At 40.6% G+C, this 21,697-nt stretch overlaps 3 protein-coding genes across 3 annotated transcripts; all 3 read right to left on the bottom strand.

The window, feature by feature from the left end:
- Positions 1-2,152: 2,152 nt before the first annotated feature.
- Positions 2,153-2,942, bottom strand: LOC138192659 (hepcidin-like). The gene is made up of 3 exons (XM_069140203.1): positions 2,798-2,942; positions 2,621-2,698; positions 2,153-2,456 (listed from the first exon to the last, which is right to left on the bottom strand). The coding sequence occupies exons 1-3, from the start codon at positions 2,882-2,884 to the stop codon at positions 2,361-2,363; spliced, it is 261 nt and encodes an 86-aa protein (XP_068996304.1). The 5' UTR covers positions 2,885-2,942; the 3' UTR covers positions 2,153-2,360.
- A 2,825-nt stretch (positions 2,943-5,767) lies between these two features.
- Positions 5,768-6,337, bottom strand: LOC138192668 (hepcidin-like). Its single transcript, XM_069140215.1, has 3 exons — positions 6,197-6,337; positions 6,028-6,105; positions 5,768-5,863 (listed from the first exon to the last, which is right to left on the bottom strand). The coding sequence occupies exons 1-3, from the start codon at positions 6,281-6,283 to the stop codon at positions 5,768-5,770; spliced, it is 261 nt and encodes an 86-aa protein (XP_068996316.1). The 5' UTR covers positions 6,284-6,337.
- Positions 6,338-9,365: 3,028 nt separating this feature from the next.
- On the bottom strand, positions 9,366-10,141 carry LOC138192652 (hepcidin-like). Its single transcript, XM_069140189.1, has 3 exons — positions 10,001-10,141; positions 9,824-9,901; positions 9,366-9,659 (listed from the first exon to the last, which is right to left on the bottom strand). Exons 1-3 carry the CDS (start codon positions 10,085-10,087, stop codon positions 9,564-9,566), a joined length of 261 nt encoding a protein of 86 aa, XP_068996290.1. The 5' UTR covers positions 10,088-10,141; the 3' UTR covers positions 9,366-9,563.
- Between the last annotated feature and the right edge of the window lie 11,556 nt (positions 10,142-21,697).

Raw genomic sequence — 21,697 nt, 5'->3', positions numbered from 1 at the left:
ATGGTGGAGTGAGCAGGAGGTGCTGGTATTTATCCTCCTTTGGACCACTGTTGCCTCATCGCTCACAGCACTGACTCTACCTGCTGTCAGGAACCAGCTTGCAACACTCCCTGTTCCCATCATCCCTGTGACCCTGGGAAACTCCCGACCAATGGGAAACTCTCAGTTTTTGTTTGTTGGCCTGAAACTTCAAATCAAAATGAACTTTTTTCTTTCGTCCTTCAGTAAAATTAGTATTAGTACAATATTACACTATTACTTAATGACCTGCAGCTGTTGGTTAGTTACTTTCTTATTTGTAAAGTTAAAGTCTAACTGTTGTTATATCACTGAAAGCAAGAAGATTTGAGTGTTTGTTTGAACCATGAGTCACATAACAACACTGACAGTGAATATCAGGAGATATTTTCTCACAATCTTACCAGTAGTTCAGTTGGATTAAACTGCATTGTAGTCTTTTGTAAATCTCACCATACTAAACATTTTGTTTTTAATTAAACTAAAACTAGTCTGAGATTACTGTGGTTCAGTTTCATGTTCTAAAACACTGTTTGGTTTTGTGTTTGTTTTTGTGTTTGAATAACCAGTTGCAGCATCTCGCGTCTGTGATTGGAAAAAGATTTTTTGATTGATGGATTGATGGATAGACGGACAGATTGACTGGTTGATTGACTGGTTGGTTGATTGATTGATTTATTGATTGATGGATAGATGGATAGACGGACGGATTGACTGGTTGATTGATTGGTTGATTGATTGATTGATTGATTGATGGATTGATTTGTTTCACCTTTTCTGTGAATGAGCTGAGAGAGGACAGCCGAGGACTATTGTTACGTTCAAATGGGACTCGTGAGCTCGTGGTTACAACATGGGAAATCGTGTGCACCCTTTGTTTGGGGTTCAAGTGGTTAAGTCATAGAAACACCGTTGCTAGGCAACGACAACATGGACAGCATCTAGAGGCCAAAGAGGTTCAAAATTTAGCAAGATAATGGGGAGATATTTTAAGGATGGAAACGCAAAGGCACCGAGGGAAAAGATGAGGCCGTTGGGAGATCAACACTTTTCTGAGACGTAAACTATTATTTAAGTTACAATGAAAAATTATATATGACTAAAATTACAATATTTAGCTCAACATCCAATAGAATATTAACTTCCCTGGCCTTTTCCATTTCCGTAAACGTCAGCAAACACGTCACAACTCGTGAACTCAAGGCTTATAGAACGTTTTGAGTTCTGATGTCGTGAAGACCACAAGAGGGGACCGTTCATATGGACTCTTCTCGTGAACACGGTAAACACGACCCTATTTGAAGGCAGCATGAATGTTCAAATGCCTGACCAACTTTCTGTTCAGGTGGAAGAAAGCCCAAAGAACCACTCAGTTATTGTTGAAAATGTTAGTTCGTTCATTCAACTTTGTTGTCTGTAAAACTGTGCGAGGTACTCGTTAAACTACCTGGGGGCAGGGCGGCAAGTCCAGGAAAAGTAATTGCTCACACCTCGGAGCCTACTTTATCTAAAACTCTAGAAACAGGAAGTGCTGACTCTGTATTTTTGGTTCTGAAGTTTTAGTTGGGTTTTTAATCAGGCTTTATTTTCAGAAAGGTTTTTAATACAAGTTTGGAAAAAACTCCTTTTTTAGAGACTCGTAGGTTATATTTGTGTTTTGATTTGAGCTGCACCTGTTTTTACCGCTTTACTTCACCTCATTTGTTTATGTGCAAACTATTGAGCTCCTTTTAATTAATAAATAACGTTCGTTCATCAATTACACCTGGTTTTATGTTGCTCCACTCCTCCCAATGAGGTCAGGTTGGAAATAGTTTCACACATTAAAACTCCAAGTAAAATGTAACCTTGTTTTTATCAGATTTAACCCAGATTTATATTTATTTCTTGCTCACACAAATGGCTGCCTTATTTAAAACAATGCTCAACTGTCTCTGCATGGTCATGTTAACAGAACTGTTCTCAGTCATTTCAGCCACTGCAGGTCATCATGAAACTGAAGCAGCTAAATGTAATGCAGCCCTCATTCATTTTATTGTGTCCATCTGTACTTTTTCTACTGCAACATGTCAGGATGTCTTCTGTAGAAAAGACTTGTTTAGATTTGTGATGAAAAAACTTTTACACGTTGCAATATAGTGACATCAAAGTTTATTGTAAGACCACAGTGTAGTATGAGATGTTTAGAGTCATTAGGATGATGTAGTCACATCACTGATCACCTGTTTGAGTTGAGAAACTGTCAGAATCTTAAAAAAGATTAAAACAGATCTAAGTTGTAGAACAAAGAGTGTAACAAACAAATAAGAAGTAGTTGTTGTGAGAATCTCATGCAGGAGTCTTCAGAACGGGCAACAAACTCCGCAGCCGCTCATGCCGCAGCAGCCGCAGCAGAAGCGACACTTGGCGCTGCGCTTCTGTCTGCTGCTATACAGCGTCTGTGAGAAAGACAAGAGACAAGAGCTCAGTGTTCATCTGCAGCATTATCACTCACTCTGTTTCTTCTCTCTACTTATGTGGAGGAAGCATCAGGACACTCTGGAGACAAAACACATCCACTTCTAGTTGAATCAGTTGAAGGTGTTCAGTTCAAGTTACCGACCTTCCAGGAGTCCACTGATGTCTCTTCAGCTGCTGCAGCTGCATCAAAGATGCTCACTGGTACCTCCAGCTCTTGCTCCTGTTGATGAATTATTTACAGGAAGAACAACATTTTAACATGTAAACAGAGCATTTGTAGCTAACAAGATAATGAAGTGAGCTGAAGTCCAGTTCTTACTTCAGTGAGTGGGACAGCAGAGCTCTCCTGGATACAAATAAATGTGAGCACGACGGCCACTGCAACTGCAACACTGAAGGTCTTCATGTTGAACCAACGAGATTTCTCCTGATCTTGATGACTGTCGTCAGCTCCTTTGACTTCTCCTGTCTGATGGTGGAGTGAGCAGGAGGTGCTGGTATTTATCCTCCTTTGGACCACTGTTGCCTCATCGCTCACAGCACTGACTCTACCTGCTGTCAGGAACCAGCTTGCAACACTCCCTGTTCCCATCATCCCTGTGACCCTGGGAAACTCCCGACCAATGGGAAACTCTCAGTTTTTGTTTGTTGGCCTGAAACTTCAAATCAAAATGAACTTTTTTCTTTCGTCCTTCAGTAAAATTAGTATTAGTACAATATTACACTATTACTTAATGACCTGCAGCTGTTGGTTAGTTACTTTCTTATTTGTAAAGTTAAAGTCTAACTGTTGTTATATCACTGAAAGCAAGAAGATTTGAGTGTTTGTTTGAACCATGAGTCACGTAACAACACTGACAGTGAATATCAGGAGATACTTTCTCACAATCTTACCAGTAGTTCAGTTGGATTAAACTGCATTGTAGTCTTTTGTAAATCTCACCATACTAAACATTTTGTTTTTACGTAAACTAAAACTAGTCTGAGATTACTGTGGTTCAGTTTCATGTTCTAAAACACTGTTTGGTTTTGTGTTTGTTTTTGTGTTTGAATAACCAGTTGCAGCATCTCGCGTCTGTGATTGGAAAAAGATTTTTTGATTGATGGATTGATGGATAGACGGACAGATTGACTGGTTGATTGACTGGTTGGTTGATTGATTGATTTATTGATTGATGGATAGATGGATAGACGGACGGATTGACTGGTTGATTGATTGGTTGATTGATTGATTGATTGATTGATGGATTGATTTGTTTCACCTTTTCTGTGAATGAGCTGAGAGAGGACAGCCGAGGACTATTGCTACGTTCAAATGGGACTCGTGAGCTCGTGGTTACAACATGGGAAATCGTGTGCACCCTTTGTTTGGGGTTCAAGTGGTTAAGTCATAGAAACACCGTTGCTAGGTAACGACAACATGGACAGCATCTAGAGGCCAAAGAGGTTCAAAATTTAGCAAGATAATGGGGAGATATTTTAAGGAAGGAAACGCAAAGGCACCGATGGAAAAGATGAGGCCGTTGGGAGATCAACATTTTTCTGAGACGTAAACTATTATCTAAGTTAAAATGAAAAATTATACGTGACTAAAATTACTTTATTTAGCTTAACATCCAATAGAATATTAATTTCCCTGGTCTTTTCCATTTCCGTAAACGTCAGCAAACACGTCACAACTCGTGAACTCGAGGCTTATAGAACGTTTTGAGTTCTGATGTCGTGAAGACCACAAGAGGGGACCGTTCATATGGACTCTTCTCGTGTACACGGTAAATACGACCCTATTTGAAGGCAGCATGAATGTTCAAATGCCTGACCAACTTTCTGTTCAGGTGGAAGAAAGCCAAAAGAACCACTCAGTTATTGTTGAAAATGTTAGTTCGTTCATTCAACTTTGTTCTCTGTAAAGTGTGCGAGGTACTCGTTAAACTACCTGGGGGCAGGGCGGCAAGTCCAGGAAAAGTAATTGCTCACACCTCGGAGCCTACTTTATCTAAAACTCTAGAAACAGGAAGTGCTGACTCTGTATTTTTGGTTCTGAAGTTTTAGTTGGGTTTTTAATCAGGCTTTATTTTCAGAAAGGTTTTTAATACAAGTTTGGAAAAAAAACTCTCCTTTTTTAGAGACTCGTAGGTTATATTTGTGTTTTCATTTGAGCAGCACCTGTTTTTACCACTTTACTTCACCTCATTTGTTTATGTGCAAACTATTGAGCTCCTTTTAACGAATAAATAACGTTCATTCATCAATTACACCTGGTTTTATGTTGCTCCACTCCTCCCAATGAGGTCAGGTTGGAAATAGTTTCACACATTAAAACTCCAAGTAAAATGTAACCTTGTTTTTATCAGATTTAACCCAGATTTATATTTATTTCTTGCTCACACAAATGGTTGCCTTATTTAAAACAATGCTCAAATGTCTCTGCATGGTCATGTTAACAGAACTGTTCTCAGTCATTTCAGCCACTGCAGGTCAACATGAAACTGAAGCAGCTAAATGTAATGCAGCCCTCATTCATTTTATTGTGTCCACCTGTCCACCATTAACATATCCACATGTATACATTTCCTTTTTGCAAACTGATTGTTGCACCTTCCATGTACATACTTTTAAGTAGTCCAATACATATAATTTAACAACTGTACTCCCGTTTACGTAACATTTTTTACATCCAAAACATAGTGCACTGCTCCAGCTTCCCCACTCATGCTGCTCACATAGGGTTGGGAAAACACACATATTTCTTTATATTTGAAGATAAGTATTTTTATTTTAAATTTATTTGATAGATAGATAGATAGATAGATAGATAGATAGATAGATAGATAGATAGATAGATAGATAGATACTTTATTAAACCCACAAGGGGACATTTTTTTTCGCTACAGCAGCATTATAGGTACAATTTTCAATTTTCCTTGTGTTTCATCAACTTGGATTGTTTTCTTTAATTTCCTCGTACCCAGTGCAATGACCAGTAAAAAAAATACAGGTTTTGTAACATGTCAGACTGTGTTCTGTCAAAAAGAATTGTTTATATTTGTAATGAAAGCACTATTACGCATCGTAATATAGTAGCATTAAAGTTTATTGCAAGAAACTTGTAGCAGATTTTTAACTCAATCTCTGGATGATGTTACATCACTGAGCACACTATACTTACAGCGTGACCAAATTAAGAAACATTGTCAGATTTTTACAGACAAAAAACAGTTCTTAGTGGTAGAACAAAAAAATATAAAAAAAATGTAGTGGATGTTGTGAGAATCTCATGCAGGAGTCTTCAGAACGGGCAGCAAACTCCGCAGCCGCTCATTTTGCAGCAGCCACAGCAGAAGCGACACTTGATGCCTTTCGTCTCTCTGGTGTTAGATAGCATCTGTGAGAAAGACAAGAGACAAGAGCTCAGTGTTCATCTGCAGCATTATCACTCACTCTGTTTCTTCTCTCTACTTATGTGGAGGAAGCATCAGGACACTTTGGAGACAAAACACATCCACTTCTAGTTGAATCAGTTGAAGGTGTTCAGTTCAAGTTACCGACCTTCAAGGAGTCCACTGATGTCTCTTCAGTTGCTACAGATGAATCAATAAATGCCACTGGTACCTCCACCCCCTGCTCCTGTTGATGAATTGTAAAACCACGTTTTAACATTTAAACAGAGCATTTGTAGCTAATAAGCTAATGAAGTGAGCTGAAGTCCAGTTCTTACTTCAGTGAGTGGGACAGCAGAGCTCTCCTGGATACAAATAAATGTGAGCACGACGGCCACTACAACTGCAACACTGAAGGTCTTCATGTTGAACCAACGAGATTTCTCCTGATCTTGATGACTGTCGTCAGCTCCTTTGACTTCTCCTGTCTGATGGTGGAGCGAGCAGGAGGTGCTGGTATTTATCCTCCTTTGGACCACTGTTGCCTCATGATTTACAGCACTTAATCTACCTGCTATCAGGAACAGGCGTGCATCACTCCCTTTTCCCATCATCATTGCGTGAACCTGGGAAATTATCATTGTTTTGTTTATTACCCACAGCTTTTGTCCTCATCATCATGAGGTTTTTTTTGTTTGGGTTGCTTTGAAGTATAGGACTGTCACACACCATGCTTATAATATGTACTTTTAATTTCTCTGCAGCAGCACAGTTACATTGAAATGAGTAAAAGCTACATTGGTCCACAGCACAAAACAAATTAGTTTCACAGTAAGTGCGAAAAAATGATGCGATCCCAGAGAGACAGAGTCTCACAGCAGTCATGATGGGGAAGGGTTTAACACTTTGTAAAAGACTGCATGGGCAAATAGTACACAATTTAAGAATGATGTAAAATTGCAAATGATTCGGGGGTTTTATCATCTACATTGCAAAAGCTGGTTAAAACTCTACCATGTGAGGAAGAAACCACATATAAACATGATCCAGAAACACCAACGCCTTCTCCAGGCCCTTTAAGCTCCTTTAAGATGGACTGAGGTGAAGTGGAAAGCTGTCCTGTGGTCTTTTATTAAATTATTTTCAGATATCATGGATGCCGTGTCTTCAGGGCTAAAGAGGAGAGGGACCATCCAGCTTGTTATCAGAGTTAAAAAAAAAAAAAAAATAAATAAAAAAAAAATCACAGTTCAAAAGTCAGCATCTGTGATTGTATGGGGGTATATTAGTTCAAACGGCATTGGTAGCTTTCACATCTGGCAAAAAAACATAATTGCTGAACAATATATTCAGGTTTTGGAGAAGCATATGCTGCCATCCAGACAACTTTTCCATTGCAGTGTATCAGAAGAGTCTGAAAGCTAAACTGGCCTGCCTGCAGTCCAGACCTGTCACACATTTAAAACACTAGCACATCCTGTAAATAAAATGCAACAAGATAGACCCTGAACTGTTGAGAAGCTGAAATGCTATATCAGGCAAAAATAGGACAACATTTCAATTTCAAAACTCCAGCAACTGGTCCACAGTTCCCAAACCTTTACAGAGTGTCGTAAAAAGAAGTGATGTAACAATAGTAAACATGCCCCTGTCCCAACTTTTTTGAAGTGTGTTGCTGGCATCAAATTCAAAAGCGGCCTATTTTCAAAAAAATAATACAATTTCTCAGTTTCAAAATTGAATGTTGTCTTTGGCTTTTTTTTTTTCCCATTAAATCTGTCTTGCAACAGCCCTGACTTGCAAATAATCACATTCTGTGTTTTTATAGATTTTACACAATGTCCAACCATCTTTGGAAGCAGGGTTATAAGTAAAGTACTTAGTTTAACCCAAACCGTGGTCTTTTCCCAAACCTATCCCAGCTGTTTTGGTACCTAAACCTAAGGCACCTTATCATTATCTCTAAAAGGCCAGATGGCTTTTTTGAACAGTCACCGGATGTATATGCAGGACAATATGAATGAATAAGGCAAGACAAACATTGGCACCTCACAATGTGTTATCTGTTACTGTGAAACTAATATGTTTTGCAGCTGTGAACCAACGTAGCTGTGACACATCTGAATGTGACACTGGGCTGTTGACTGGAACTGATGTTCTGAAATACAAAATATGATCTACTGGTAATGGATCCACATCACATGCACTGGTTCGTTTTAAATAGTATGACATATATGCAAATGAAAAAGGTAGACCTACTATTATGACTAGAACTGGCAAAGGAACCTTGAATAACCATTATGTGTCATTTGATTTTTGTTACTTCATCATTTATACTGACCTATTACTGTAAAAACAACAACACATCAGTTTATGATCAAACACATAAACCAAAGATGAAGGGAATACATTTCCAAAATTATACACAATTAAACAGTTATACAAACAGAGATAATTTGAATTTTTTGATAACATATCTTTGCAAGCATTATCTAAACAAATCTCTTGCGATAAGTGATATTCTGTCTTCATTCTCTGTCATTTACTGAAAACCTTTCAGGTCTGTCAGCAGTGCTGAAAGTTAAAACCATGAATAGCTTCTGATGGAATCTACCCATATTTATCTTCATGTAAACAGGAAGCATCACCTTCCGGTAAGACCACAAATTTTTACAATATTGTACTGTTACTAATTGATCTGGAGCTGTTAGGTTGGTTATTTCCTTGTTTGTATAGTTAAAGTTTAACTTTTATTATATTTCAAAGAAAAAGAATCATAAAAATTAAATGTGCTTCCATTGTGAGATTAAAGTGTTTTTCTGAACTATGAGTCACCTGATAAGAAACTGTAGATACTCATGATATGTCAAGAGATATGTTCTATCAATATTATGAGGTTGGATTAACTACTTGGTTTTATTTTTAATCTTTGTAATTCTTCCACCATACATAACATATTGTTGTTTCATTAACTGGGAAACATTTTAAAATACTGTAGTTTCACAAGTTGAAAACCTGTGAAGAAATGTAAACCTTTTTAAGTACATTTGTAAAGTTTGCAACCACAATTTAATTTTCTTCTATTTTTTTATGTGCAAACTATTGAGCTCCGTTTAATTAACAAGTAACTGTGTTTTATCAATTAAAATGGTTTGATGTTGCTTCCCTCCTCTCAATGAGCTAGAGGATCATAACAACTGTAGTTTCACAAATTTAAACCATGTGTAGAAATGTAAATCTTTTGTGTGTGTGCCTATGAAATTTCAATGCCATTCTTGTTGTAATTGACACAGTTATCTGCACCCAACTGTCTCTACATGGTCTTGTTAACAGAATCCCTCTCAGGCTATGTCACATCACACTCTGCAGGTCATCCTATAACTGAAGCAGCTAAATGGAATTCAGCCATCATTTATTTTCTTGTGTTTACATGTCAGGATGTCTTCTGTGGAAAAGACTTTTTAAATTCGTGATGAAAACACTTTTACACGTTGCAATATAGTGACATCAAAGTTTATTGTAAGACCACAGTGTAGTATGAGATGTTTAGAGTCATTAGGATGATGTCGTCACATCACTGATCACCTGTTTGAGTTGAGAAACTGTCAGAATCTTAAAAAAGACTAAAACAGATTTAAGTTGTAGAACAAAGAGTGTAACAAACAAATAAGAAGTAGTTGTTGTGAGAATCTCATGCAGGAGTCTTCAGAACGGGCAGCAAACTCCGCAGCCGCTCATGCCGCAGCAGCCGCAGCAGAAGCGACACTTGGCGCTGCGCTTCTGTCTGCTGCTATACAGCGTCTGTGAGAAAGACAAGAGACAAGAGCTCAGTGTTCATCTGCAGCATGATCACTCACTCTGTTTCTTCTCTCTACTTATGTGGAGGAAGCATCAGGACACTCTGGAGACAAAACACATCCACTTCTAGTTGAATCAGTTGAAGGTGTTCAGTTCAAGTTACCGACCTTCCAGGAGTCCACTGATGTCTCTTCAGCTGCTGCAGCTGCATCAAAGATGCTCACTGGTACCTCCAGCTCTTGCTCCTGTTGATGAATTGTTTACAGGAAGAAGAACATTTTAACATGTAAACAGAGCATTTGTAGCTAACAAGATAATGAAGTGAGCTGAAGTCCAGTTCTTACTTCAGTGAGTGGGACAGCAGAGCTCTCCTGGATACAAATAAATGTGAGCACGACGGCCACTGCAACTGCAACACTGAAGGTCTTCATGTTGAACCAACGAGATTTCTCCTGATCTTGATGACTGTCGTCAGCTCCTTTGACTTCTCCTGTCTGATGGTGGAGTGAGCAGGAGGTGTTGGTATTTATCCTCCTTTGGACCACTGTTGCCTCATCACTGGCCAACGAGATTTCTCCTGATCTTTGTCTCCTGACAAACAAAAACTGAGAATTTCCCATTGCTCGGGAGTTTCTCAGGGTCACTCAGGGATGATGGGAACAGGGAGTGTGGCAAGATGGTTCCTGACAGCGGGTAGAGTCAGTGCTGTGAGCGATGAATCAACGCATATATGTCTTCATCTTGAGGAGGCGTTCAGTGCTTTGAAGAGTAAAGTAGCAACTTTTCTTCACCTCTGTTCTAGTTCTGTGTTGTTTGAGTGTGCAAAGTGCTAATATTTACTGTAATTTTGTCCACTCACCTCATGAGTCATTTTAACATTCTAACCTGCTACCAGGAACGAGCTTGCAACATTCGCATCAACTAATATTTAAACTCGCATCTACCTGCTAATGAGCCTTTGACTTTTTGTCATGTTTTCTGTTGTATAGCAACAAAAGTGATCTTTTAAATTAAATTCCTAATATTTTTTACCATGGATAAACAGGAGAATACACACAAGACACGTTTTTGTGATTCTGACTGGCTGATGTCATAACAGCGAGACTTTAACTACTCAGACAAGCAAGTAACCAACTCAACAGCTTCATGTCATTGTAGTGTTGGTAATAAGTAGTGGTATTACTGGAAAACAAGGTGATGCTTCCTGTTTCTATGAAGAAACAGTAAGTTGTGAAACAAACACACAGGTCAGCAGGTGAAGACAGAATATTTTGTTTTGCACAAACATTTTTAGAAAGTATTTACAAAGAAAAGTTCTCAAGAATTCAAATGGCTTCTTATTGTATCAGTCCTAACTACACACTTATTAATTTTCTACCTTTTATTACCTTTTTCTAACTGTATGCCCATCATTATTGATTTAAGTGGTCATGCTGTAGTCTGTATGCATATTGATGTGACTGTAGCATTCAAACAGTTCACGAGTAAGGATCACGACCTCAAATGCAGAGTACGAATTTGTATTGATTATTTTGAACGATGAGGAATGGTTGAGGGAGACGGCGCCAAGGTGCGAGTTAGCGGTTTGGGGAAGGCTTAGTTGAGGATCCACTGTGGCTCTCGGGCCTCACAGATCCCCCAAAAAAGCCCTCGGGGATGCCTGCCCGTTACGCAGGTCTTTGAGGCTGTGGCGAGTGTAAAGCTGGTAGTCTTGGGAGGACCAGCGGCCCATGACCTTGATTAGGTGGTCTGGGACTCCTCTGCTTGACGCAGTAGTGGCTGCCCCGATGCGGAATGGGTGGCCGGAGAAGGAGCAGTGATCAGGACTTGATTTACTCCATTAGAGTGAATAGGCCAAGCAATCCTCAGAGATAGGATAAAGGTCAGACACGCAAGGGTGGTGGCTAGGGTCGAACTTGGCTGAAGATGTGAATTCTGAGCATCACAAGAAGCCGAAGAATGCGTGTAGAAACATGGATTTCAGGGTGCAAGTGAGGTGGGCGGAAAAGTGATTAGAGCGGAGGGTGGCTGTGGCATGCGTCTTCCTACCGCGGGTGGTTTCTCCCAGCACGAACGACAATAGTCAGATGAATTCTTGTCTCCAAGGTGTTTATTTCCACCACAACCATACACTACATACATACACGCTTTCTGTGTACTGATCTGTCTCACAGCCACCCTGCTACTCCGTGTGCTTTCTCCTGTCTGGTGTCCTGCTACTCCCTTTTATCAAACCAGAGAGGGACAATCAGGGATCAGTTTCAGCTGAGGCCAATTAGGCTTCTCCCGGGCACCGTTCCCTGAGCCACTCCCCCAATCAGCCCCTCCTACAGCTGAGCCAAACCACGATTTGTTGAAAAACATGGTTTTACTAGTGAACAAATATAAAGATGAACTGTGTCTTTTAGCTCTTTAGACAAAATAAAAGATGTGTTAATCAATTGTTCTTTTTAACATATTAACGCGGCTTTTTTATATAAATATTCTCCAGGCACCTGCATGCTTCCAACTGAGGGGAAGGGCTTTGTTTCAGGCCTGGACGGTATTTGCTTTTGTTTGTAAAATGTGGTTGTAAAGTTTCTTTTGTATATTAATTTTTGTTTGTTTCCTTAGTTCTTTTACCAGACACTTCTGAGAAGCCAGCCACTGTTCTTTTTTTCCACCATTTGTTAGGTTTTAGTTTGTTTTAATACAAAATTATTTGGGCTGTTTTTTCTGTTTCATTTCTTTCCAGTGAGGCTTTGGTTTGGCTGCCAGGGAGAACAAAATGGTGGCAGTCCTTATGCATGTCTTGTTTGAGTTTAAGTTTTGGCATTTTGTAGTGCTGTTAAATTGTTTGGTTTAGCTCTAATTAATTTGTTTGCAGTGGTGTTTATTTATTGTACATCTCATTTGCCACCAGCCTCTCTGTCAGTGCAGTTTTGACCCACATTCTTTATTTCTTTGGTTGTTAATTTATGGTTTATTTGATTTTTGTATTAAACGTAGTTATTTCAACCCTTTCATTATTCCCCAGATTATACAGTCAACTGGAGATACATTTTATTTTTTATAATGTAATGAAGCTCACATCTTTGTCTACATCAGTCTCAAGTTCCAGTTTATTCTGGCCCCTGTGTATTATAACCTGGTCACATTGAGATAAAGTGATGAGTTCTGCGATGGTTGGTTTTAGATGAGGAATATCGTTTCTAAAAATGGTGGTACCGGGGTTGGATCCTTCTCTGCATCTGGAGCCAAGGTTCTGAAAGTCTGGAAAGAGAAGCGGGACAGAGGGTCAGCGGTAGCATTACGATGACTGGCAACATGTTCGGTTTGGAGAATGAATTGATGAGTGACCGACAGCCACGTGAAATGGTGCATGAAGGGAATGATCGTGGGTGAATTTGTTCTGCCTTTGTTAATGATGTCAACTACAGCGATATTGTCTGAATGAATGAGAATAGACCTTTTTGGCCATCTGTGCCCCCACAGGAGAGTGGCAATGATGACTGGATACATTTCGTGGATGGCTGAAGATGATTGGAGGAAGCCTTGGAGGAATTTATGGAATTCCATGGGCCATTTAGCTGAAAACCATCTTCGACCCTAGTGGCCCGCCAAAGCTGGTGGAAGGAGCAGCGTTGGTTGAAAGCTGAATCTCTTCTGGGTTGGAAAGTTGGTCATCGTAGAAGAAGATGATACCATTCCAGTTGGAAAGGAGATGCAGCTTTGGCTCACCTGAAGTCCTGTGTCGGTCCTCGGAGATCACAAGTAGACACTCGTCTGAAGTCCTGCATTAATCATCCACCCCAGAAGCCAACAACTCCACCACTTCATGGTGTTCAATAAAACAGATATTAATCACTATCTCGGCTTCTGTGTCTGCTCTTGAGTCCTCCATTGTTTAAACCCTTAACACTAATCTTTTTCTGTCTCCTCCAGTGGGCCCTCAGTGGTATTGCAGTTTAAGGCATTTCCGCACTCGTGTCCCTTTTCATACCTGGATGCAACGTGCCCTTTCATATGCAGTCTGCATTAGATCAACATAACACATTTGGTGTTTCTGGTTGATATCTCAATTTAAGAGTTTCCCCAAGAAAGATTCGCAGCTAAATGTCTTTTATGCAGGCCAGAGACAGACTCGATAACAGTATTAAGGTAATGGACAGAATTACTGAATTTAAAAGTTAAACTTAAAAAAGCTATAACGGGTACTTCCATAAATGATCTCAAGTTGCCAGTAAAACAAGCCTGTGAATTAAAACTGCAAGCAGTGATATGCGGGCCCTCGCATGCTGCATGTTGGGGATCCGGCGGGTCGGGCCCCTGGCTCCCCAACATGCAGGATCTGAGGCACCGCATATCCCCGCTTGCAGTTTTAATTTTTTTTTTAAATTTCTTGTTGCCAGCAAGGGACGCTATGACTGAGCGAATATTACCATACAGGTGTCTTAAGGGAGGAACTGTTATCAAAGATGTAATGTTTGAGAAAGATTGGAATATGTACATAAAAGTTACAGTCAGTTGTAGGTTCATGGCGACGGCATGCCACATCAATCAACAAAAACAAATTATTTTAATAACTTTTCATCTCCCATGTGTTAAGATAGGACAGAGAAAATTGCAAGTTGGTCTGACAAAATCTGTAGGAGGAGTTTGTTAAAATACAACACGTGCGAATAGCCAAAAATAGTAACAAAATTCTAAATGGCGGACTTCCTGTTTAGTTGAGGTCATGATGCCAAAATACTTTTTTGTACATCTCTGTGTTATACACGTCCAACAAATTTGGTACGTGTAGGTTAAAGTAGGTGCGGGGGCTGCAGTTTAGGGGGCGCTAGCGAGCCATTTGGCCACGCCCACACGCAAATCAGATGTATGGTCTCACCACGCCAGATGTATGTGCCACTTTTCATGAGGTTTCAAGCATCCTTTGACCTTAAAGATCAACTTCCTGTGTCACACCGAAATATCAAACGTTGCCGCCTCGCCATGGCGACGCCCTTTGACAAAGTCGAACGAAAATCTCAATATATATCATCAACCACATGTTAAGGCTATTCTGACCCGACTTTAGGTTCATGTGATCAACCAGCTCGATGTAGCATGTGAAAGTATGAAAAGTGTCATTTCCTGTTGTCAGCAAGGGGCACTATGACTATAAGCAAATATTACCATGCAGATGTGTTCAGGGCTGGACTGTTATCATACATGTAATGTTTGGAGACAGTCAGTCCATGTACATAAGATTTACAGCAATTTGTAGTTTCATGGCGAGACTGCTCAAACTGGCCACCATGCCACAGGCACACCCATCGACGAAAACAAATTCTCTTTTATTTCCAAACATGTTAAGAGTACACTGACCAACTTTTAAGTCGATCCGACAAAATCCGTAGGAGGAATTCGTTAAAGTACAATACGTGTGAGTCACCAAAAATGGTAACTAAATAAAAAATGTTGGACTTCCTGTTGAGTTGACGTAATGGTGTATTGTAACTTTTTTGTACGTCTAGGTGTGGTACACATGTCCACCGAATTTCGTGCACGTAGGTAAATGTAGCCGCCGGGGGCAAGCCATTTGGCCACGCCCACTTGCGACTCCACTAAAATATGAAATTTTTCGCCGGGAGAGACGTGTGTAACAACTTTCATGAGTTTTTGAGAATGATAAAGCTGCCAAAAATGCAGTTGTTTACGGGGAATAATAATAATCGCTTGAATAACAATAGGGCTTTTGCACCATTGGTGCTCAGGCCATAATGATACAAAAACAAAAATTGGTAATAAATGTTAAAGTACCAACCTTGTTCTGTTTTAATTTAGCCATCCCCTACATTTTGGATCAACCATCAACTTAGAGTTCCACCCAGTGACTCTTGCTGTGTTCCAAATCACATACCTCCTGTAGTACACTGACAAATAGTGCTCTTACATATTGTGACTCTTGTGTAGTGCAGGTTGGTGGTGCGGCAACAGTTTAGGGTGAAAAGTGTTCAGTGTCACTGCTTTTTTGGACCATATAAGTGCATCATCCTGGTACTTGTAGTGCACTACATGTCTCTGTACTTGACAGTGTGAACGCACTTATGCACTCAATATCGTGAGTATTAGTGCACAAGTATGCCATTTGGAATACAGCATCTGTGCTCACCTGCTTGAAATACAGTTATTGATACTCGGCTCTTTTTTATCTAACGGTGTTAACACGAAGGACGTGGTATTTGTTTACTGTGCTTTGACAAATCAAGGATGGCCTAACATTTTTGACTTGGTGGAACCTTGTAGCATTAATGTCACGGACTGACAACCAGGGAGTGGAGACTGAGAGAATATATACTGACTGGGGTGATGGGTACTTGACTGCAGCTAGGGCTGATTATGTCACGGTATGTGGTGAGAGTGGACCGAAGAAGATTTATTTCCAAACAACAGGTTATCCGGTAGGATGACTGAGCAGGAGGTGCTGGTATTTATCCTCCTTTGGACCACTGTTGCCTCATCGCTCACAGCACTGACTCTACCTGCTGTCAGGAACCAGCTTGCAACACTCCCTGTTCCCATCACCCCTGTGTGACCCTTTGAAACTCCCGACCAATGGGAAACTATCAGTTTTTGTTTGTTGGACAAAATGTTTGTCCTAAAACATCAAGTTAATGTGAACTTTTTTTCTTTTCCCGGAACAGCTCTGGGACATAGCATGCGTATACGAAATCTTTGCTTTCATTTACTCCTCTGCAGCCCAGTCTCACATCAAAATGGGGCTGCTATGGTCCACAGTGCAAAACTTACCCCAACAACAATCAATACTTTGTTTTCCTTTCTCTGTGTAAATACAATAATCTATGAACTGCACCAGGCAAACACAGTATTTTGGGTGGCCATGGACTTCAGATTAGCAGGTTGCTGCAGTTAGAGCATTTAACATTTTGTTAACACTCACAACTGTCCCCGAGCTGCAGTTTGTGAGTCTTACATCAGACGAGATGTTTTGAGTATTTACAACAGGGCAAAAATGGAATGCCCATATTCCTGGTTTACCTCCATTGTGCTTTTCTCTTCTTCCTTACTTCTCTATGCCAGACAGTCAGTCCCACAGTCATGAGTGGTGGGACATTTTGACACAATACTGGGAAATTTGCCAAAGTGTGTATAACACAGGAAGAAAATCCCAAACCATTGTAATAAGTCCAAAAAAAGGTTTTCACTTGGATGTATTAGAAACAAAGGGGGGCTTATTGCAATGGGTTTTACTGTGATGATGTCTTCTGCACGGAGTCAAAGGCCACTGCTTTTCTGCGGCAATGAAATGATTTAACAGGAGCCCTGTCACCAACAAAACCTGCGTTCTGCTACTGTAGAAAAAGTTCAGCTGCTTCTCTGTTTCCTAAGATGAGGATATAATAAACTCATCTATTAAATTTCAGCCTTTTTTTTTATCCGTTTCCACTAACCATTATTAAAGATATAAATAAAAAAAATACCACTGCGATGTGTTGCTCGTTTGATTTGGTTTCATTATCTGCTAAGTAACATGGATGCTTTTCAATAAATCTGCAACGGAGCACTGATGCTTGTTAGAAACTTCCATAAAAATTGCTCAGTGAGGCTTTTTAAATGGGATTACAGAGCTTCTGAAACTCCTTTAAGTGTTTAATACAGTACAGGAGCTTGCCATGCTCATTACTACAAGTTAGGTCCCAAATAGGCCTCTGGTACAACATTTCGTAACCTGTAGTACTTTGACTTTGCAGACACACACAGCTCTGCCCGGCCTTAATGAGATCAGGCTCCCAGTCAGGGCCCTGAAAGCTCTGGTGATAGATGTGGCTTTCCAGAGGGTGTTAGGGGGGAGAGGGAGGCTGGAGGGGGCAGAAAGGGGGTCAGGCACATTCGCCACTGGGTGTCGGCCGAACCCAAAATTGCTGCCACATGAATGACTCGTGCACTTGTTATTAAGAGAATAGAGGGAAGGGTTTCTCAGTAGTCTGGATAGGTAGGAGCACTAAGTAGATGGACGACGTGAGTCAAGATAACCGGGTGTATAATATGGCATCGATGAGTGATATGATATGAGAGCTTGTGTGCGTTGGTGATGCCTACAAAGCATCCAGTTTAAGAGCTTCCGCTGGTCTCTAATTTATGTGTCGCGTGTTTGTTAATTAAGCCACGAGCTCGCCGGTCAGACTCAACGGTTTCTTTTGGTGCTTCCTGGAGGGTGATATATTTAGCTGTTTCGTGTGGCGCTGCAGGGTGGTTGTCTTGAGGTGACAGAGCTGTCTGTTGCGGCCTGCTCGGTCGCAGCCTGTCACGCCTGTAAAAATGTTTGTGAACTGAAAAACCCAGAGAACTGTGGTCTCGTGCCAAAAAAAGGGTCTTCATGCACTCTCAGCGCTTAATGACAGAGCAGCACATCGGTCGCTCTCGGTGAGAGTCGACTTGGCCTCTGAGTAGTAACTTCTTTTTATTCTTTATCGAGCCTTACAGCAGAGAATTTATTTGTGAATTACCCATCTTCTGTGCAGATCTCATTAAAATTACCTAGACTACAATTAGCATGGAATCTTAATTTGCCTGGAAAGTTAATTAATCCACATAACTTTCAAGGAAGGCTCGTAAAGATCTGCACTCATATGGCTGTAACACGTTATTGGAGACATTTGCAATGGAAATGCTTAGTCTTCCAGCCACCCAGGAGCATTTAGTAAGCAAAATGGCCTTTTCAACACCGCATCTTGTCCCCTTTTCAAATTTTTGACGCCCACCACTTATTCGAAGCGGGCGGTCGAAATGAAGCACACTGGAAATTGCTCCTGTTTTATCCATGTCGCTTTACACCCAGCTTTTATAACGTAACGTGGCAAGCATTACACGATGAGGGGCTAATGATATATTTTCTCAGCTGGAACTTGGGAATTGCACCGCGGACCCAAAACAGTGTCGAGTCTCAGTAAATTAGTGTGTGCCGCTAAGTGAAAAGCGAACAGCTTGCCAGAGCTGTGTTGGCTCAGGACCCATAGGGAACACCGCTATGCTGCGTAGTGGGAGGGAGAGCCACAGGAGATACTGAACGTTTGGGGAAAGGAAGCCTGATGTCAGCGAGAAGTCAGGACGAGTCTCTGCAAACCCAGACTTCACCCCCTGACAGCTCGGAAATATCCATTTTAATAAGGGGGAAAAGTGGATTTGGCCAGACTTCTTCGTTCCTCCCATGGAAACTCATCTGTCCTGGTGTGAGGCGACACCCTCAGTGACTTTTAACTGAAGGGTTGAGCAAAGCAGACTTCTGCAGACCAGCATGCCCCACAAAATGTATCTGCAATTTGGTCCTCTGGTTTCTTTACAATGAATTCATTTCAGATCCACTTAGTATGAGCATGCTGACTACTGTGGACAGTCCAAAAAAGTCGTCTGGTAGGTGTATTTTACACTCAGCCAACTGTGTGCAATCTTCAGTGTTGGGAAGTATTTGGACCCTTTACTTAAGTAACAGTACAAATACCGGAATGAAAAGATACTCCATTGAAAGTTAAAGTGCTGCATTAAAAATCCTTCTAAAATCTAAAGGCAAAAGTAAAATCAGCAAAATGTAATTGAAGTACTTGTTTTGATGTATTTTTACATATCACAGAATAACATCATTAATACTGATGCATCAATGTGTAATGTGTGCATCAATGTCTAAGTTACTTCACTTGATCAACATCAACACCTGAGTTACAGGCATTTTTGTGACCACTGGTATGTGTGCATTTGCAATTTCACCAGGGGAGAACGGAACGCACACATAAAATGTTGTGTCAAACTCAGGAAATTGTCAACAGAGGCCCTTGAAATGCTTCAGAAAGCTAATGGCAATGAAGCAACGGGGCTGGGCGAGATGTTCAGGGTGACATTCTATTTTCAAGAGGAGGAAAACGCCACTGTCCCAGACTGAAGAAGTGCGTCAGGTCAGGATCGCAACCAAGAGCATGCTGCTGGCTTTGTTTGTCGTTCATCCTCCACGGTCAAACTGTCAACACCGAGTTCTAATGTGACGTTCTGAGGCTTCTCAGGGAAAATATTTGGCACAAACGACGTGGTGGCACCTGGGTTCTTCAATATCACTCCCCGCCACATCTACTCAATAAATACAGTGAAGTAAAATGTGCACAAAGTGCGTTCACTCCTGCCAATGTCAAACATTTCTTAGTAGGCTGTGGAGGGTGACCAGAGAAATCTATTGCAGGACCACAAGAGTTATGCAGAACATTGTGATGTTGTGTTTCACCGCTACAGAGTCCATAATTGTTTCAAACACATTGGAAAAAAACAACCTGCAGTGTCAGTGTTCTGATTGTGTCGTTGAATATGATTTGTAAACTCGTCTTTTCAGTCTTGGAAGCATTTTCCTGGATCCATCATTTGATCAAAAGGGCAAATACAAAATGTGTAGGGAAATACAACAAGCAATAGCCTTCAATTAATTGTTCTAGCTCTTTAAATACTTTCTATAGCAATATATTTGTTTCCAATAATGGCTTCTTTGATGGTTGTTTAATCGGTTTCTTCTAAAGATTCATTCAATTAGGAGCAAAATGCTCACAGGCTGCAACTCTACACTGGTTAACTTAAATTTAAATTGTTTAAGAGAGCCACATTACCTTTTTTTTTATGATTTTGATTATAATGGGGTCTTATTTAAAACACATGTATGTAGTAATATTCAGCAGCTGCACAGCTCTGCCTCTGGGGCATTCTTTGTTCAGCTAGGAGGAAGGGGAGAAAGGGGAAAAGGAAAAGAAAAAGAAAAACTTCCACATGCTAACATTTACACAGTGATTTCTTTTAATTGCACTCTACTTTTTAATTTGTCCTGGACTAATGCTTTTAAAAGTAGGACTGGAGGTATTTTATTGAAGTCATGCCTTGTGCCGGACCAAGTTTTCCTGATTGCTGTGGCCTTGCAGCCTGGCTCTCTCCTACCTGACAGCCTGCGTTATTCCTTTCATTCGCTATGTCAAACATGCCACACGGCATTTGGACTTGGAAAGGCAAAGGGAACACGCTGGCTGAGTGAGCTTCCTCCAGGTCCGATCTTCAAAGAATTATGATAAATTAACGTTCCTCGCATCGGGTGAAGTTGACTGGAATTATGTTTAAAAAGTGGGGTTGCACTGGAAATGCAGATGGCCTAATAGATACATGTTGCTTTTTTAAAGGGAAGAAGAAGAATGTTAAAGTGACCCTAATCTGAACAGCCAGAGGGCAGGCGTAATATTTAGTTAAACACTTCCAGTCAGAATAAAATATCTGTCAAACCAGTGAAAATACACCCACAGTTGATGAGTAGCTTTGATGCATCTTGGGTCCTCTGATACTGCAGAAGGACACGATTCATTGAAAACACACACCAAACATAACCACCTGACACCTGATCCACACATGTCTGAGTTTAATGTCCTAATACAACCTCCTATGACTGATGAAAAACACCTCTGCCCTGATGAGAAAAGCCACAGTGAATTTGTCCCCCTTTAAAAGTTATGATTATGAGCCATCAGTTGCTTTGGCTTCATTTTGTATCTCTACCGTCTGGCTCCCTGCACTACAGCAGCCACCACCAGGGTATGCAGAGAGCCTGGCAGAGCTCTGGATCGGCCGTAAAACAAGCCTGTGTCTGGACTCTCTGACAGCTCAGAGCTCCTGTGTTACATGCTTTCATAAAGACACAAGTAGAAAAGACCATTTTCAAGGTTAATTGCACTAAAATACATGAATTACTGTTTAGCTAAGAATTAACTAAACAAAATGAGTTCTTAGTGCAATAGCACTGAGGACCACTGGGGGCTGGTTCCAAAACGTCAATACATTTCTTTCCACAAGTCATTATGATGTCATTAGCTAGAGTCACTCCTGACCTGTGTTCTTGTGGTCTATTTGGAGGTGCTTGGTTTGATTGACAGGCCTGGGGTGTGGTCAGGTTTGTGGTATAAGTGGGTGGGAATAGTGCCCTTTGGTTCTTGATCAGATCTACGAGTCAGAAACACCCCTCCCTCTAAAATACCAAAATGACAGTC

Source organism: Embiotoca jacksoni, unplaced genomic scaffold (assembly GCF_022577435.1).
Source record: "Embiotoca jacksoni isolate LCO1_2020_lvr unplaced genomic scaffold, fEmbJac1.0.p SCAF_11, whole genome shotgun sequence".
Classification (NCBI taxonomy): domain Eukaryota; kingdom Metazoa; phylum Chordata; class Actinopteri; family Embiotocidae; genus Embiotoca; species Embiotoca jacksoni.
This window is presented reverse-complemented; position numbering and strand designations above follow the sequence as displayed.